The 20,336-nt window shown below is 35.7% G+C and overlaps 1 protein-coding gene across 2 annotated transcripts in view; it reads right to left on the bottom strand.

The window, feature by feature from the left end:
- Cab39l (calcium binding protein 39 like) overlaps positions 1–20,336 on the bottom strand; it is a 105,331-nt gene that overhangs the window by 53,711 nt on the left and 31,284 nt on the right. The window contains exons 4-5 of one of the 2 annotated variants that reach the window (XM_070000177.1): positions 16,766–16,910; positions 1,887–2,026 (exon numbers count right to left, since the gene is read on the bottom strand). In XM_070000177.1, the coding sequence (XP_069856278.1) occupies positions 1,887–1,988 (102 nt within the window). In that variant the 5' untranslated portion in view covers positions 1,989–2,026; positions 16,766–16,910. The remainder of the gene's footprint in view (positions 1–1,886; positions 2,027–16,765; positions 16,911–20,336) is intronic. The other variant, XM_070000176.1, reaches the window with a different exon arrangement.

Genomic DNA, 20,336 nt, shown 5'->3' with positions numbered 1-20,336 from the left:
TAACTGAAGTAATTTTTCCTTAAACCATATTATAGTCTAATTTTGCTAATAACAAGTAGAAATAAACAATATATATTAACTTTACTCCTAAAAATTAAACACAGTCTGACTTGAAGACTTACTAGTCATTATTTACAGTATTATGTTAAGGTTTTTCAACAAATCCCTATTCTCATGATCTTTAACTGGTCAGATATAAATGCACAAGTTGTAAAAACTTGTAAATTTTGTCAGTTTGTGTATTCCTCAAATGTAACTGACTTTTTGTATTTATGAAATTTAAAATAATTCAATTACATTTAAAGACTAATAAATTCACAGAAGCAAGAAAGATGAATAGGTATTAAGCCCTAGAGGAGGGAATATGAGAATGACAGTTAATGGTGCATGTTTTCTTTAGAGCAATGAAAATGTGATACTGGTTGTACAACATTGGGAATATACTAAAAACTATACTTTCAATGGGTCTTCATATGTTATGTGAATTATACAGGTAACACTGGAAAGCAGACTAATTTAGCTAACAATTTGCTTTACTATTTTTAAAGAATTATAATGTTATTACTTTTAACTACAGTAATAATAAATGTAAAAGGGGATGAGCATAAAAAGGCAAGTAACATTAAAATAACAGCAAGACATTACTTTTAAAAATGAATTTTCTGTCAAGTGGGAGAGTGCTAGCTGAGCAGGCAGGTCCAGCAAGCACAAGACCCAGAGTTCAAACCTTGATACTAACAAAAAAGAAAAAAAAATCTAGATATTTTTATGGCCTGAATGGAAGCAATCTTTAACTTATTAAGGGATAAAAGATTGTCTCCGCTCCCCCCCCCCCCGCACCCCACGGGAAGGAGGGCATTATTTGGGTTTGAACTTAGGACCTGGAACTTAGGAGGCAGACATTCTACCACTTGAATCATACCCCGAGTCTACGAAGATTATTGTATTACTGTTGGTATAGCCACAGAAGGTACTTTAAATATATAGAGAGCTGAGAGTTATGAAGCAAACCTCTTTGTGACCATCTCTCAGAATATTTTCGCTACATCCTAAGATGTAAATACTTTTGTGAATTTCATGACATCGCTATAGTTTGGATCTTAAAGATCCCTCAAAAAGATTCCTCAATAAAGGCTTAGTCCTCAGCTTTGGTGCTTCTGTAAAGCAGTAGAAACTTTAAGAAATGGGAAGTCTCTTCTAGTTATTGGGGATATACCCTTGAAGGGGACTATGGGTTCCCTATCTTTTCTAGTCTGAGCCATGAGATAAATCGTTTTGCTACTCCATGTGGTCCTGTTATGAAATGCAGTCCTTACCAGACCCAAAATTATGAGGGTCATTTAAATTTCTATTCTGGGTCAATATTTGGCGCAATATTATAGAGAATGTTAAAATTAAGGTATTTTGCATCCCTTATAGAATTTAAATTGTATTATACACGAGGATAGAAAATTATGATGAACTCACAGGTATTTGTATTATAGGCATGTTGGATCATAGCATAGCCTAAGTTGTTTATAGAAAAACTAAGGTTGCACTGTATTACAATCTATCTGCCAATTTTTAACTAAGGCTTTTTCCTCTTTTATTTCAGTGTAACATGATACACTAGTACAACCCCTGAGATCTTTAAATTCCACAGTGATCCAGCATAGGCCAGATGCTCACTAGGGAACCGAGTTCAACACAGCAGAATGAACAATTAAGTGCATAAAAACCTGAAGCCAATCTAAATGTTCTTCTTAGAACCCTATGTGCCTATCACACACAGTCTTGCTTGGGATCCTCCATTAAGCGTTTTTTTTTTTTTTTTTTTTTTTTTTTTTTTATCGTGCTTTGGCCTTAAAATAAATGTTTTTCAACAATGTTTTTGTCTTAGCTCATACCTTTTCTGTCTTTTTTTCTTGTTTTTCCAAAATGGCCATGTTGTCTTTCAGAATTTTCACAATTTCTGCTGGATTTTTGTGTGATTTACTAAACAAAGGCATTTTTCATGTATAAAAATCTCTTCTTCCAATATGGAATGCTAAAAATGAACAAACCAACAAAAATCATAATTTTAATTCTTAAAATACTTAAATCACCATAATATGGGTTTTAAAAATAACATTAGTTCAATAATTCAAAAACGATCAAATGATAATGAATTTCAAGTTTATGCCAAAGTTAAATATGTATTAAATCTTTAAGAAAGATATTTTAAAGTCTTTACCTAAAAGTTTTTACTCAAGAGTTTAAACTTACAACAATAGAAGCACAAGGATTATGCAAGAATGAGAAAAGAACTATTTCAGAGACTAAATACTGTTTAGAATAAAAAGAGTAATAATAATAACAGCAATAGTAAAACATAGTAATAAAACAGAATTAAAATAAAATAAAACAGTAATAAAACAATATTTAAATATGTATCACATGGTACTCCATGGTAATTTTAAAACTGCAATGTAAAATTAATTTGTATCTGTCCATTATTTACTCTTCAAATATTCAGTTGTCTATAATCATGAATGAAAAAAATCTCTTGTATCCTCAATGCTATAGTGGAGGGTGAAGAGAGTGGAGAAAGAAGTATTCTAGTTATTAGAAAGATTACACAGAGCAGAGAAAGCTAAATTACTGGTATTGCTTTAATAAAATATGATGGCAAAAATCTTGTAATAGAAGGCTCTAGCTAGTAAAAAATGTACATTTATTAGTAAAATATATCTCATATATTATAGAAATATGATGTAATAGAACTCAAGCATTCAGAAATGAAAGCCACTAGTTTCAATGTATATTTAAACAGAACTAGAATAATATTAAACATAATATTTGATAACATTTCTCTACTTTTTATATCCTGAATATCATTCTACAGGTATGATTACATCTATTATAATATTTTAGTAAGAATATGGTATGTTAATATATAAATACACCATTTTTACCAATATCTAATCAGTGGATTTTTTTTTACCAATACCTTAGTATTTGCAAATTTTAAAGTATATTTTTCCCCAATATTTTCCTTCTTTATTTTTTGGCGGCACTGGAGTTTAAACTCAGGGACTTTGTGCTTACTAGGCTGGTGCCCTACTAGTTAAAGCCTCTTTTGCTTTAGTATTTTTTACATAGGGTCTCAAACAATTTTACTGGAATAGCCTGGACCACAATTGTCCTATCTATACTTCTAGCCTACCTGTGACAAGCATGTTTACCATACCCAGTTTTTTTTTTTGTTGGTCTTGCTAATTTTTTGTCCAAACTAGAATCAGTGATACTTCTCATCTCCACCTCCTTAGTAGCTAGAATTACAGGCATAAGCCAAATTGCCCAGCTCATTTCTTATTAATGATGATCAATGAAGAAAAAACATTATACCCAAATGCATATATCAATTCACAGAAGCACCCTAACCAGACAGTCCTGTATTAAAACCTGGAGTATGATAGCAAATCCCTCATCCCCTAGATTCTAATCTGTTTCTAAAATCTATAGCCCAAGCCTTTCTGTTGTATCTGAAAACTACCAATATATTCCTCCAAGTAACAAAATCAGTATTTGTTGTTTGTGTTCAAGGGTTCCAATGGGATTTGTGTGTATAATGAAATCTATCTATCTATCTATCTATCATCTATCTATCTATCTATCTATCTATCTAGTCTGTCTGTCTGTCTATCTTGATCTGTCTATCCATCTGTCTATCTTGAAATAGAAACTAAAATTGTGAATTGTGATGATGAAACAGAGAACTTTAAAAACCATTTCCTGGGGCTGGGAAGGTGGCTCAGTGGTAGAGTGCTTGCCTTGCATGCCAGAGGCCCTGGGTTTGATTCCTCAGCACCACATAAGCACAAAGAAAAAAGCCGGAAGTGGCGCTATGGCTCAAGTGGTAGAGCGCTAGCCTTGAGCTGAAGAGCTGAGGGAGAGCGCCCAGGCCCAGAGTTTAGGCCCCATGACCGGACCCAAAACAACAACAACAACAACAACAAAACATTTCCTGCTTTAGTAGGGATGCCCCAATGTAGGGAGGGTATTATGAGGGGAGTTGTCTACTCTCAGCCCAAGAAAAGTTTAAAATCACAGTAAGGAAACAATCAGTCTCTAAGCTGTCAAAAAATTGACGGAACACTTGAAGATAAAAAATACACACAAATAATTTTGGATGAACGTTGAGCCTTGTTTTTATAAACCTCGTGAATGAAATTATAAAGGCGTGCTGATTTTCTGTAGTAATCTTTATTAAGTAGAACTAAAGTATCAGTAACAGTAAAGTACATTTAAAGGTAACTGGATAGTCAGATGCAGTGATATGTTTTTTTTGTTTTGTTTTGTTTTGTTTTTTTACAATTTTCGGGATCTGTTGCTAGCTACCTATGTAATCTGCTGCTTGCTACCTATGTGATCTGAGCACTTCATGTGACCTCTTTAAGACTGTTCTTATCTGTCAATGGGGAGGATAACATATTCCACTTAGGGCTATTATGAGGATTAAAGGTCTGTGGAGCCCCTTATATAGGGAATTGTACAAGTAAGGTATTCCCTATTGCTTAGCTACTATTACAAAAAGTTCCAGAACATAATTAAATAATTTCATTAAAGAGAAAGTTAGTCATTGAGATATCCCCCCATATTAAGTATTCTAGTTTTTCAGTCCTTTAGTCAATTACAGTTGTCCCTCACTATACTGCATCCACTGACTGCAGCTTCACTGTATTGCGTTTTTTTTTTTTTTTTTTTAACACGTAAATAGCAGTCTCTCACTTATTGCAGGAGCTACGTTCCAGAGACCCCACTAGGGTGAAAATCCGCGAAGTAGCAATAAGTGAACTATGATATAGTGAAGAATGATTATCTAACACAGCTACTTCGCAGATTTTCACCTATCTCCAGGGTCTCTGGGACGTAACTCCTGCAATAGGCGAGGGATCACTATAGTATCTATATTATCTATCTATCTATCTATCTATCTATCTATCTATCTATCTATCTATCTATCTACCTACCTACCTACCTACCTACCTACCTACCTACCTATCTATCTATCTATCTATCTATCTATCTATCTATCTATCTATCTATCTATCTACCTACCTACCTACCTACCTACCTACCTACCTACCTACCTACCTACCTACCTATCTATCTATCTATCTATCTATCTATCTATCTATCTGCCTATCTATTTAATTTATTGGTGCTGGTCCTTGAACATCATTGAACACAAGACCTGGGCTCTGTCCCCGAGCTTCTGTGCTCAAGGCTAGCAATCTACTACTTTGAGCTACAGCTCCACTTTTAGATTTTGGTGGTTAATTGGAGATCAGAGTCTCATGGACTTTCAAGCCAAGTTGGCGCCAAATGGCCATTTCCAGACCTCAGCCAGAGGCATGTGCCACTGGCACTGGCACTTTCTTATAATTACTTTAAAAAATATAAATTTATTCTGAATGTTTAATATTCAATGTTCAGATATTTGTCACTGAAACAGAATTTTAAAAAGAATTTTAATCGGGGAAGGGAGGGAGGGAGGGGATGGTAGGGGGAAAAAAAAGAATTTTAAGAATGTGTAATTGTTTTCTTTTTCTATGTATTATTACCACACCAAAGAAAAATATTAACTGGAGGAATTTCACCTAAATACTCCCTTGATATTGAAAATATATATACACACATACATGTATGTACATGTGTGCATGCACTTATATGTATGTACATGCAAATATACATATATATGTATGATGTGACTTATATTGCTTGGTCTGCTTTGGTCTGCCTTGTTTTTATTGCATCAATCTAATTCTACTGCCAATTTGCTGCAATTACAAATGTCTTCAGGATTTCCATGGTAACATCAACATAGTGGTTAGCTGGCATTTTCTGACTCATTATGTCTCAATTTGTTGTGTTCATTTTTTTCATTGGATAAGTAACCTACATAAGCACTATACACAATCACCTTGCTTAGTATTAAGAATGGAATTGTGGACCGAAAAACAAAAAAAAAACAACCCGTGATACCTACTCTTTGGTGCTTATTAAATGGAAAAACTAAACATTTTAGTGGCAACATGTAACAGCTAATCTCATATAATGTTTCTTAATATAGAATCCTTTTTGAAAATACTTTAAATGTGGCATTTATTATAATAATTATAAAATAAAATTCATTGAATAATGTTTAAATTTCCATAAGATCATTATTAATTTTAGAACCCACACATTGAGGAATCAAAACACACTCTCAAACATTACAGCTCTAGCCCCCAAAGCCCAGCAAATTAATGCAAAATTTTCCTGCCTGCCCTGCCCTGACAATGCCTAGCACCACTCCACACTCAGACAATACTTCTCCTATCACCCACCAACTTAGGGTACTACTCTTATTCTTGGTAACTCTATGTACATCTGGTGAACTGCACTCAGACCCACGTGCTACACAAATACTGGACACTAAAGCTCAGACTAGTGGTGTGGGTCAGTGGCAGCATCTGTCACATATCCATGAGGCCCTAGGTTTAGTCCCCAGAATCACAAAAAATAAAGATACTTAGGCACCCTTCTAGTCTTGTTGGAGAGACTAGATTCAGAAGTTAGCACTCTTGCCCATGTGTCATTTTTCTTTGTAAAATGAAGGGTTCTTAAAGTAAGATAGAACATCAGATTTTGAAATGGGATAGGCCATCTAACATGAGCTCTGGGTTATTCATCACACTCTTATATCCATCTTTAATACCTAGCATCTATCACTGCTAAAGATATAATGCTTAAGATGGAGACAAAAGGAATTGAGGATTCCAGAAAGAACATAATGTGCTTATATTTCAGCAATGCAGATATGCCCCGTTAGTTCAACAGACTGACTATGATGAATGCCTTCTAGGCACTGCAAAGTGCTAAGGCCACCCACTTCAACCTGCCCCAGCACTAGTACTGACACAGGCCTACCACACAAAATGTTAACAGATTGACACTGGTCCTTCTGCACTTTTCCACTTTCAGGAGTAAATGAATAGAATAAGCAACAAATTAAATGTTCTAAGGAAACACATGCCCTGCTACGCTGTGGGTATGGAGACTCTGAGACTCTGACAAAAAGAGAACTTTATAAAAGCAACATATACAAAAAAATACAGATATGTACATGTATACCCACATGCCCCAAATGCGGCAGAGCAATCCCAAATCTACATACAGCAGAAATAATACCCCAGAAAATTGAGTGAGGGCTATTGCAGTTATGCATTCAAAAAATATTTACAGCAGGGCGCCGATGGCTCACGTCTATAATCCTAGCTATTCAGGAGGCTGAGATCTGATGATCATGGTTCAAAGCCAGCCTGGGCAGAAAAGTCTGTGAAATTCTTATCTCCACTTAACCACCAGAAAACCAGAATGGCACTGTGGCTCAAGTGGTAGAGTGCTTGCCTTGAGCTGAGCTGAAAAGCTGAAGGACAGCACCAAGGCCCAGAGTTCAAGCCCCACAACAGGAAAAAAATACACACACACACACACACACACACACACACACACACACACACACGCACGCACGCACATTTCCTATGGCTGGAGATGTAGCTCAGTGATTGACTGCTTGCCTAGCATGTATGAGGCCCTGGGTCAGATCCTCAGCGTGAAAAATGTACATCATGATTGCTGTATAGGTATTATAGAAGCATGAAGAATATATATGAAAAGAAGAGTGGGGTAGGGGAGAGAAGAACAAGGAATATGAAGCAAGATGCACACCAATACAAAGATATAATAGCTTAAACAGAAAAAAAGATTAAAACTTGACCATGTAAAGGATTTTTCTAATTAAGATTAAGGATTCAATGCAGAATTCAGTATGTGTTCTGGCTTTTAAAAGAAACAAATATTCCTCTTTCAAGCACATTCCAACAAAATGACTTTAAACAACAACAGAAACAAAGACCAAGTCCCCTTTGGGCTTTATACAATTAAATGCCACAATATAATGAGGAAGTCTACAAACTATAACATCATAATTAAATCTCTAGCTAACATATCATTTATGTGTGAATAGATTACATATATTTTGCCAAAAATTTAACAAAAAATGAGATGGAATCAAGCCCACAAAGAGCTTAACAAAATTAATGCTGGAAATCAGAAACAGTTTTTGAAAGGAAGCCTTTATAGTGTTGGCAGGACATGTGGGAGGGTGAGAATCTACAATTATAATTCACTCATGGGAATAAAAATAAACAAGACTACACTAAAGAAATTAAAGAGGAAACCTTTCAAAAATCGCTAAGAAAAGAAGGATTGAAATAATAGTGCTAGAAGTACAAATAATGGAATCAGAGAATACAGGGAAAAGAAGAAAATCTCTGGAGCTATTCGATCCCTGTTTCTTCTGGTGACACATCTGTGTGCCTACTTCCTATCCCACCCAACACAAGTGGAGGAACATGAGACCGGCATGGCCAGTGTTTCACTGTTTGGGTTATGCTCATTGGCTCCCAAATGGGTTGTGACCCAAGAAAATCAAAATTAAAAAGATGAAAGGCAACAAGTGTTGGTGAGGATGTGGAAAAAATGGAATTGGTATATATTCTTGGTGGAGATATGTTAGTACACCCATTATAAAAAGTAGTATAGCGGGGTGGGAGGCAAAAAAAAAAAATAGTATAGTGGGTCTTCAAAAAATTAAAAGTAGCCGGGCGCTGGTGGCTCACGCCTGTAATACTAGCTACTCAGGAGGCTGAGATCTGAGGATCTCGGTTCAAAGCCAGCCCGGGCAGGAGAGACCGTGAGACTCCTATCTCCAATAAAACCACCAGAAAACCGGAAGTGGCGCTGTAGCTCAAGTGGTAGAGCGCTCGCATTGAGCTGAAGAGCTAAGGGACAACGCCCAGGCCCAGAGTTCAAGCCCCACGACAGAAAAAAAAAAAAAAAAAAAAAAAAAATTAAAAGTAAAACTGCCCAAAATCCAGTAATCCCACTTCAGGATAGGCATCTGAAGGAGCTGAAATCAATACACTGCAGGGATAGCTGCATTCTTACTCTCAAGGCAGCATTATTCATAATACTCACTCTAAATATCCATCAGTACATATATATAATGGCACATATACATAAAGGGATGCTATTTAGCCTTAAAGAGGGAGAAAATACTGTTGTTTGTGACAACATGGATGAACCTAAAGGGCATTATGCTAAGTGAAATAAGCCAGGTACATAAAGACAAGTAGTCTATAAACAGTTGAGCTCATACAAGTAGAAAGAAGGATGATGTTACCAGAGGTTGGGCAGCTGAGAGGAGAAGGAAAGAGGAACTGCTGACAGAAGGGTGTCAGGTTTCAGATAGACAGGAAGAATAGGTTTTGAGATGTATTGTCTAGCAGAACAACTGCAGTCAATAGCAATGTATTCTATGTCTTACCATAATGATAGACAATGAGGGAACAGGTATGTTAATTAGCATGATTCAATCACTGCAGATTAAAAATAATAAATTCTTCAACAGAAGAATTTTGTCTGATATTTTAAGCCAAATAACTTAAAATACAATCAGTTAATTCATTCTAATATTTAATCAAATAAAATATCAAGTGTAGAATGACTTAAGTGGTTAAATAATGACAAAATATTTTAAAAAGAAATACAGAACAATGTACCAGCTAAGCGTAAAACTGAGATAAGTAACCCCTGAGATTGCCTGTGGTAAAACGTGCTAATGAACGTGTATACCACAATTTTACCTATTCTCCAGGTTTTAGTTGTTTTTAATTTTTACTATTACTAACACTATTGTAATAGTCTTTTGTTTGTCAGCTTTCATATTTGTATATGAGCTTTTTCACAGCAGTGATTTCAACATTTCCATTCTTAAGTAGAAAGTTTGAGTATTATTAAAATGTCATTTACTCCTAAAATTCCTGGTTTGATACAGTTCCAATGACAGGCTCAAACATTTTTTTTCATGTGTATTAGTAGTACAGCTTAAATGTAGAGCTTCAAATACTTGTTCAGCTCTTTAGTTCATAGCTAGTGCCATGCTTCCAGTCTAGCATTGCGCTGGTTTAATCAGAGATAAGAGTCTTCAGGATTTTTCTGCCCAAGATTTTATTGTTATTTTTAAGGAGTTGTACAAAGGGGTTAGTTACTGTTTCATAAGTTTGGTAATAAGTACATTTTTTTTTCTTGACAGTTATGGGGCTTAAACTCAGGGCCTGGGCACTTTCCCTAAGCTTTTCCATACAACTCCACTTCCAGTTTTCTGGTGGTTATTAAAGTCTCCTGCCTAGGCTGGCTTTAAACTGTGATCCTCCTTAGATCTCAGTCTCCTGAGGAGCTAGGATTACAGGTATGAGCCACCAGTACAAGGCTATGAGTACATTTCTTTTTGGACAGTGTCACCCTTTCCTTCACTTTCCCCCTCCTGTCCCTGGCCACAAGTTGCATAGTTCATTTTTCACATAGGGCACACCGTATTCATATATTATGGACTAATGAAAATGAACCCCCCTTGATACAAATAAAAGTGTGAAAAATGAATCAATAAAACAGCAAATGTTTTGTTGCTGTTTTGACAAAACTGAAATTTGATGGCAAAATACCAGGTCTCTCATTTCTTACTAGTAAGAATATAAATTGGACAATAATTTAGCCAAACAGTTCTAGAATGTGAAAATGTTCATACTGACTTAGGAGTAAATACACTTTATAGACAGTCTATCCTAGGAAAATTAAATAAGGCTTTTGTTGTTATCCCAGTTTTCTATAACTTACATAAATTTATGTGGAAAATGTTTATTGCAATGTTTATTATAACAGTGAAAAATACAGAAGAGCCTAAATGTCTCTAAGAGGGTAATGAATAAAACTGTGACACAGTCATTTGATATACTATTAGCATATGTCACAAGTTTTCTTAACTTTTGAAAAAAAATGTACAAGTTAATACATACAGATAAAAGTACTTCACACTAATAGGCAGCTTCCTACCCCCCCCCCCCGCCCCGTCTAGGGGTTTGAATTCAGGGCCTCACAATATATATTCAGCCTGCTTGCTCACTCCACTAGTCCTCTCCTATCTGAGCTGTGCCTCCAGCCTGGCTTTTTGCTGGTTATTATTGGCTTCAAACCAATATCCTCCACTACTTCTACTTATTCTTCTTCTTCTTCCTCTTCCTCCTCCTCCTCTTCTTCCTCCTCCTCCTCCTCCTCCTCCTCCTCCTCCTCCTCCTCCTCCTCCTCCTCCCCTTCTCCTCCTCCTCCTCCTCCTCCCCTCCTCCTCCTCCTCCTCCTCCTCCTCCTCCTCCTCCTCCTCCTCCTCCTCCTCCTCCTCCTCCTCCTCCTCCTCCTCCTCCTCCTCCTCCTCCTCCTTCTTCAATGACACCTAAAGTTACAATAGGACCCACAACTGTTTCTGATATTTAATGGAACCATATATAGCACCTATAAAAATGTGTCCAAATGATGTCACAAAAAATGAAGAACATACAAAAATACAAGCACACAAAAATGCACAGAAAAAAAATTAAGTTAATAGTGATTGCTTCTGGATAACATAATTCATGGATATTTAAGTTTCTTCTTCATTAAAATTTTCTATTTCTTCATAACTTTAATTGATCATGCAGCAAACCTTTTTTCTATATGGTATTTTAAATGAATAAACAAGTAACTGTTTTTTCTTAAAGTTCAAACTATGGATTATCTGATCATCATGCCTTCTCAGAGCACTGGGCAAATATGATTTCTTTGGCTATGAAGTTTCATAAAGAGTAATAGTTGGCTAAGATTCTAGAGAGAAAGCCAAGAAAGATTATTTACTCTGCTTCCAGGGAACCCAGACTGTTGCTTTTGTAGTAGAATCTGGCAGCATTTCTTTTTCTTTTCTTTTTCTTTTTTCTTTTGGGTCCAGTCGTGGGGCCTGAACTCTGGGCCTGGGTGCTGTCCCTCAGCTCTTCAGCTCAAGGCTAGCACTTTACCACTTGAGCCACAGCGCCACTTCCAGCTTTTTTCTTTTTGCTTATGTGGTGCTGAGGAACCGAACCCAGGGCCTCATGCATGCAAGGCAAGCGCTCTACCACTGAGCCACCTTCCCAGCCCCTCTTTTTCTGATATATACAGTAAAAGACTTCATATTCCTAATGTGTGTGTGAGCACCATTGAGGATGGTTCAAAGTCAGTCAAGCAAGCAAATGAAATGGAGAGGAATGCTTGGAAAGGGGGTACACAGAGTATTAAATACCCTTGTTATCCTAGTTAAAATATTTCGAAGGGGAATAAATGTCTGTCTGTTGGTGTCTGAGTAGTATGTTTAACTTCTCACTGTGCTGTCTAAAAATAGTTTTCACTTCAAAGATTTCCCTAGGAAACTTAAAGGAATGGGAAATTTCTCTATGAAGTCATGAGCTACCTCAACATTTCCTTGGGTAATCTAAAAAGAACATATAAGCCAAATTATTCAGTGACTGCAAGAAAATTAACTCAAAGAATCAACTTTCTTTTCCTTCACATACATTTCTTTTACAGTCAACAATGAGACAGGAACATTTCCAAAATTCTGTCTTATAGCTTGTTTATTTAAACTAAAAGCACAAGTCCCTTTTCTCATGCCAACAAATTAAATCACACCTATCACTACACATAAAAACAAAAACAAAACAAAATTTAGCTGGGTGCTTGCAGCTTGCACCTGTAATGCTAGCTTCTTAGGAGGCTGGGATCGGTCATGGTTCAAATCTCTGGAGATTCCAATGAACTACCCCCAAAAAGCCCAAAGTGGAGCTTGTGGCTCAAATGCTAGAGCACTAGCATTGAGAAAAAGGTCAAGTGCAGTACACAGGCCCTCAGTTCAAGCCCCAGGTCTGATACTAAAACAAAAAAGTCCATCTTGAAGTTGTACTATATTTACTATATACAAGAAATCCCTCAACCCAAATCATAATAATTGTTTTCCCAGAAATAATAAATCATACAGTATATAATTATATATGTTATAAGATGAAATCTCTTACAAAGCAATTATATATGCTGAAGTGTGCAAACCTAGCATCTTCTTTCAAATTTTCTGTTCATTGGGTGGTTCTAAGAATTGAACTCAAGGTCTCATACCGGCTAGACTAGTGCTCAACAACTTAAGCCATGCCTGTAGCCATTTTCTGCACTGGTTATTTTCAAGGTAAGATCTTGTTTTAGGTCTAGGGTGGTCTGGGATGTGAGCTCCTATTTTTGCTTCCCTGTATTGCTAGGGATGACAGGCATGTGGTACAGTACCCAGCCATTAGTTGAGACAGGAATATCTAGAAATTTTATGCCTAGTCTGGCCTCAAATTGTTATGTCCAGATCTCTGCCTCCCAAGAAGCTAGAATTACAGGATTGAGCCACCATGCCTGGCTCAATTTTTCCAGTTTTAAGGATACATCTTAAATATAAATATAATTATAAGTCCCAACTGAATTTTGAGTTTGGAAACCAAAAGACACAGGTAAAACAATAATAATAAATATTAATGATTTTTCACTGATAATCATTTTTCTCCATTCAAAATGATTAAGAATGACTTTCCTTTTATAAGTTTTGCTTTATTAGCAGAGTTTGAGGGAGAGATATTTTCTAAAATTGTACACATTACACAGAAATAAACTTATAAGAGGCCTTTTTTTTTTTTTTTGGCAAGTCCTGGGACTTGAACTTAGGGCTTGGGCATTGTCCCTGAGCTTCTTTTGCTCAAGGCTAGCACACTACCACTTGAGCCACAGCACCACTTTTGGCTTTTTCTGTTTATGTGGTACTCAGGAACCAAACCCAGGACTTCATGCATGATAGACAAGCACTGTACCACTAAGCCACATTCACAGCCCAAGAGGCCTTTTTATGTATGTATCCTTATTTATCTGGAAGTCTTTGGTGAGACTTTTACATCAAAATAAAAACTCTTTTTTTTAAAGAGGAACCCATTTCCCTTAAAAGTAATTCTAATGCCTAATAATACTGAAATAAATTTTAAAGCAGAATGAATAAGAAGTTAAGAAGATATAGTATCTACTAACATATTTGTAGTCTAAGAACCTAACATAGCTGGTAGTTTGCTTCTGTAATCCTAGCTACTCAGAAGGCTGAGATCTGAGGATCAAGTTCAGAGCCAGCCTGGGCAGGAAGGTCAATGAGACTATCTCCAATTAACCACCAAAAAGAATGTAGCTGTGGCTAAGGTGGTAGAGTACCAGCCTTGAATGAAAAAAAAAAAAAAAGGACAACATACTTTAGTTTGAACTCCTTATTGGCATGACAGAGAGAGAGAGAGAGAGAGAGAGAGAGAGAGAAGCTCATAATGCAGGGTTTTCCCAATGTTTCCTCTAAGTACACACACACATTATCTATAATATTAAAATTGATTAGAGACAGTCATTAGTATTAAGACAAAGTTTATTGGTATAGTGGGAAATAAAATTATATCATACCAGTGCCCATCAACTGTCAACCACCAAAACATTAACTATGGGAGAGTAGGAATGAAAGTGAGCTAGTTGAAGTGATTTCTCATCCTATAGACATACATGGTTGATTCACTTATTCTGGATGGGAAATTCCAAGTTAGAAATTCATGCTGGCAATTTAAGCTATATGTCACAAAACTAGAAACTATATTATCTCATTTGCAGACAGTAAAGATTTCAGTTTAAGCTCATTATTTTAATTACCAAGGCAATACTAAATATGATCCTAACAAACAGGCATGCCAATATAGACATGCTAACACATTCTTCCTTATTAAGGGAATGTGTTGGTTAGCCATACACACACACACACACACACACAAACACACATTTGTTATAGCTACAGATTTGCCTTAATTCATTCAAGTGAACAGCCAATGATCTATTAACAAAATGAATACCAGGAAACTGAACCATGTTCTGGAGGAGGGCAATGGGGAGGAGGCAAAGAAATGGTGAAGGATGGGTAAGCAAATACAGTCATTATATTCAGTGTACATTATATAAAAATTGAACCATGTAAATTGATGGGATGAGGAAAGATGGAGGAGAACAATGGAAAGAGTGACATTGATGAAGATGCATTGAAATCATCTGAAATTGAAACCCCCACAACTACTTAATAAACATAATTAAATATTTTTTAAAAACTATGATTGACCTGGGAATATAGCTCAATAGTAGAACACTTATATTTAGATTCACCACTAGATTTGATTTTCTAGTATTTCTCAAGTAACAATGGGTTTTCTATAGTATGACTAAAATATATTCCTAGGCTACAATAAAGCCTGGCAGCCACTTGATATATTGTTTCTCAAAGAAAATGAACTCCAAATTCCTAACCACCTACTCATACATGAACTGCAATACATTTTATAAACAAGTATAAATTATTCTATATTTATATTCCTGTGAGATTAAGAAATGGTATCATTGTTAATTAAAAATATTTTTTTCTGAAGATTGCCAAGCTGAAATTTAAATTTTCTATACATCTAAGGACTGAGTGGGAAATTATGTAAGGTAAATTTGTCTTGAAGTTAAGAATGGGTTCAGGAAAAGTCTAGAGACCTGCTGATCTGCTTCATATACATAGGTCAACAGGCAGGGAGAAAAGAAAAAGCCCACAAAACGCCATTAACAAAACCTGTTCTACAGGCTTCTATACACGTAGAGGAAATTTCAGAGAAAGTACAGTCATGTTGTGTATAAGTACAACCTTCTTAATGTGTGTATTCACTGATACCCTGAAGTTTTCACTTCAGTTTACTTTTGCTGACTTAGACAGCTCACTTGAATCAATAATGTTTATTTCTTAAGGCTAGCACAGAATAGAGCAGAAACTTGCTCAGAATGGGTATCTTTATGAATTGTTCAATTTAGTAATTAACAATACATATTTCCTTCCCCCCTACAAAAGTAAGATTATGTGCTTCTTATCTATGCCCTGTAAATATATATCAATATATAAATATATATTTAGAATATATATGTATAGACCACACAATGTCATATATAAAGATATACAAATTTATTGGAATATGAATGGTATTTTAAGAAGTTATTTTTCTTTTCTCTGCTTTTCTGCATACTTACACACACAAGCACACACATCTAGTTATAATAGTTCTTCAACAGAAAGCTGTGATTTTGAGAGCTGGTTATCAGTAACAAAATAACCCCTTTATTCCTTACCTTACAAATCTATATGCATTCATTTTATATCAAATGGTAAATTTTCTAAGTAAATTATAATTTTTATTTCCTTACAGAACTTTGGAAAAATCAAGTTTTATTGGCTCTCACAGTATTCAACATTTAAATTACAGATCCTTTTAATTAATGGTAGCAATTTTTTAGTTTAAATTACAATGGAATTATATGTTATAATAACATAAAACTAAGCATCACAATGATAGCTTTAAATTAACTGACAATGTACAGAAAAGATAACTTTTAAATTTCCATCCAATTGAAAGAGAAACACAAAAATTAGTATTTGGCCATTGCTTTTTCTGGGAACTTTTTATAAATAAAAACCCATTTCCAAAATAAGATATTCCATGGATATGGAATAGTTGGTTCTGGTTCAAGGGCCTCAGGCAACAGAGAAGTATTGTTTTGTAGTTGTTTTTTCAAACCTCTCATAGTAACAGCAAGCAGTTCATCATGCACAAAGAAACAAGGTAACAGTTTCATTTCAAATAAATATATAAGTAGCAACAACAGACCCTCAATTAATACTGAATTGTGCCATATTAATTACTTTTCTACAGCTGAAATGGGTATAGATACTCACCAAATGGTAAGGAAATGCCCAAGCTCATGTAAGCAGCAAAAAGTAGACACTCAGTGCAGTGCTGAAGACAGCTCTCTTTCTTGCGCTCAAAGCACTTTAGATAAGTAGCCTTTATCGTCCATTTATTAGAGGGAGCCTCCCATTACTGGCACAGAGAAAAAGAGTTTGCACAATTCTGTCTTTACTTTCTGCCTCTCTTTGAAGAGGAACAGTTACCCCAGGAAAACGTTAGCAGAAAATGATCACTTGAAACTCACATCAAGCAGCTGTAAATTTCCACTCTGCTTGCTCTCAGATTCCAAGCCTTGCTTGTCTCTTAATCTGTCACAGGCAGTTCTGTTTCTGGTCAAACCAGCTTGCTTATTTGTCCTCCTCTCTCTAAGCTAACATGCACCTTTAGATACACACCACATAGTCACAACCTCTTTTTTTTTTTCTTCCTCCCTCAATTGTGTAAGGTCACAAGAATACATGCAAAGCAATGAATTCCTGGGCAAAAAAAAAGTCTTAAAGATAAACAAATATTTTTCTATCACCTTTTCCCTCTCAAGGCTTGAATTTATTCATGTTTTTAGCAACTGACAAAACTGGCTTGCTCATCTTATTTAAAAATGTAAATAAAGGTTTCCAACAAAGGCATGTTGACAGTAATAACAGACTGGTCTACTCATGTGTTAATCCAGCAAGTAAATAAATGTACAAGTACTATAAACTTACTGGAGATACAGAGAAGTAAGGAAGATTTGGGATACTTATTTAATTTTAACAGAATAATTTAATGCATATTTAACATGGTATGTGTTGAAAGTCAGACCAACATTTGCAGCCATAAAGGGAAATTATGAGGAACAGAGAAAAACACTAACACCAAAAATGCTAAGTAAAATGGCTTAATCACTTTAAGTGCAAACTAGATATGATTATTTCATTTGGAAAGAATGTGTTTCCTTCTTTTGACATTATTGGTCAGGATGTGTTATATCTCTTTAAGGACTGGAGAAGCATTTTAAAATTATCTTACACTTATAAAATATCTCCAAGCTGTAGAATGAAGGTTTGGGGATAAGAAATTGGGTGAAGGGCTAGGAAGGTGGCTCAGTGGTAGAGCACTTTTGCCTTGCATGCTCGAGGCCCTGGGTTCGATTCCTCAGCACCACATAAGAAAAAAGCCGGAAGTGGCACTATGGCCCAAGTGGTAGAGCGCTAGCCTTGAGCTGAAGAGCTGAGGGACAGCGCCTAGGCCCAGCGTTCAGGCCCCACGACCGAACCCAAAAAAATAAAAAATTTAAAAAATTTTAAAAAAATTAAGAAATTGGGTGAAAAGCTGAGTAGGTTGATAGCTGTCAGGCTGAGGTGGATGGAGTTGGTAGGATTCTCTGAAGTGAGAAGAGAGTGTACACAACTTTGTATACAGCTTAGAAAATATTCAGGTTCTGAATGAACACTAGTCAAAGGTGCTTTGCAATTAACTCGTCTCTGGTCCCAAAGACTTTCAGGTTTTCCCACTAGAAGTTTCCGATTAAAAGTCCTGGACCCTTCTAACTGAGCTTGGATTATAGAACTAACAGAAATAGTGATTAACACCTACTATTGACATATTAGTCGTACTCTTTATTGAACAAAACAACATTAAGATAAAATGTAAATATCTGCTTATAAAACCTAAGTAAAATAAGTTAAATGCTTGCAGAGTATGCCCAAGACTCTGGGTTCAATTGCTAGTACTGCAAAGCAAAATGAAAAAGGAAAAAGTTAAGCAAATAAAGTTTAGCCTTAAAAACATAGATTTCTTAATCTGGTTCGTTTAAATACATTAATTTGGTTATTTCTTAACTGGTAAGAAATAGGAACCAAAGAAATCTAAGTATGAGTCTGCCAACTATTATTTCAAGCAGTAGTTTGCAATATGTTTAGTTTTATTTCCTTTCTTTCTTTTTTTTTTTTTTTTTAAAGACAAGGTCTTACTACTAGGCAGCACAAGTGGCTTGCCAAGTGCTGGGATTTCAGGCATATACTACTATGCCCAGTTTTTATTTCATATTTTTAAAAGTGAAGTTAAATGGAAAATGTCCTAATATATATATATTTTTTTGGGGGGGGGTCCGTCATGGGGCTTGAACTCTGGTATTGGGTGCTGTCCCTACACTCTTCAGCTAAAGGCGAGCGCTCTAACGCTTGACCCCCAGCGCCACTTCCTTGTCCTAAAATAGTATGGGGAATTAAGTGCCTAACATCTTGCATTATATTCTCAAGAGCTACACCATAATTAAAGAATTTGTAAGAGTGATCCTTTGAATAATCAGAAGGTTAATAATACTTTTTTAAGTCAGTTTGGTGGATTATGCTTGTAACCACAACTAAATGGCAGGCAAGGACCAGAAGGATCATGGTTCAAGGCCAAGCTGGGCAAAAGTTAGAAAGATATCATCTCAACAAACATTTCAGGCATGGCTGTAACTATAGCTACACAGGAGATAAAGGTATTATTAGAACTAATATCTAATAATTGACCTAATAACAAGTCTTCAGATGCAGAGACACTGTCTAAACAATAACTAAAGCAGAAGAGGCTGGATCATGGCTCAAATGGAAGAACATCTACTAATAAGCATGAGGCCCTGAGTTCAAATCCCAACCAAACAAAATATCAGGAGACTTTATATAAATCTACAATAGATCCAGAGTTCAAAGTTAAGAAATTTAAGATATATAGAGGCTAAGGATATAAGTCAGTGGTACAGTGCCTGCCCAGCCTAGAATATGTAATGGCTTAGGTTTCAGTCCTTGATGTTACCATCATACACACACACACACACACACACACACACACACACACACACACACACACACACACACACACCTGTGTATATGTATCTATCTATATATAATTATTAAGGCTTACTACATATTTTATGTTTTATCTACAAATGGTTGTCTTGACAAGGAAGTTATAATGTAATTTGTCCATTTATGTATACAGTGCATCTTCATCAGAGTCAATCTTTCCTTGTTATCTCTCTCTTTCCCACCAACCCTTTCCCAACCAGTTGTATCATTTTCTACTTGCTGTTCTTTTTTGGTGGTTTTGGAGGCTTTAATTTAGGGCCTGGGTGCTGTCCCTGAGCTTTTTTACTCAATTAGTGGTCTACTACTTTGAGCCACAGTGCCACCTCCTCCACTTCCTTTCTCACATACGTATATTGAGTATTCCCTTTTCCATTCATCACTTCCTCTCACTAGCCCCTCTCCCCCATTCAAAACATATTTCAGCTTCCAGATATTCATTTTGTTAATCTGTTATTTGTTCAATGGGTTTAACCATGGTGTTTAACTCCTGCATATAGCACACTTTGAGGTTGGCTACATATGATTGCATGTATCTTTCATTCCTATTAAACAACATTTGTAAGATATATATACAATAAAATCTCACAATGTGACCTTACTAGGTCTACAAAGGCTATTATTTCAGAAGAAATGAGAAGAATTTCATTCTCTATTGCACACACACACAAAAGCTATTTTTAAATTTTTCAACAGATAAGTAAATGTCCTTTTAAATGTTCTATTG

This window comes from Dipodomys merriami, unplaced genomic scaffold, assembly GCF_024711535.1.
Source record: "Dipodomys merriami isolate MVZ:Mamm:240054 unplaced genomic scaffold, mDipMer1.0.p SCAF_56, whole genome shotgun sequence".
NCBI lineage: Eukaryota > Metazoa > Chordata > Mammalia > Rodentia > Heteromyidae > Dipodomys > Dipodomys merriami.
This window is presented reverse-complemented; position numbering and strand designations above follow the sequence as displayed.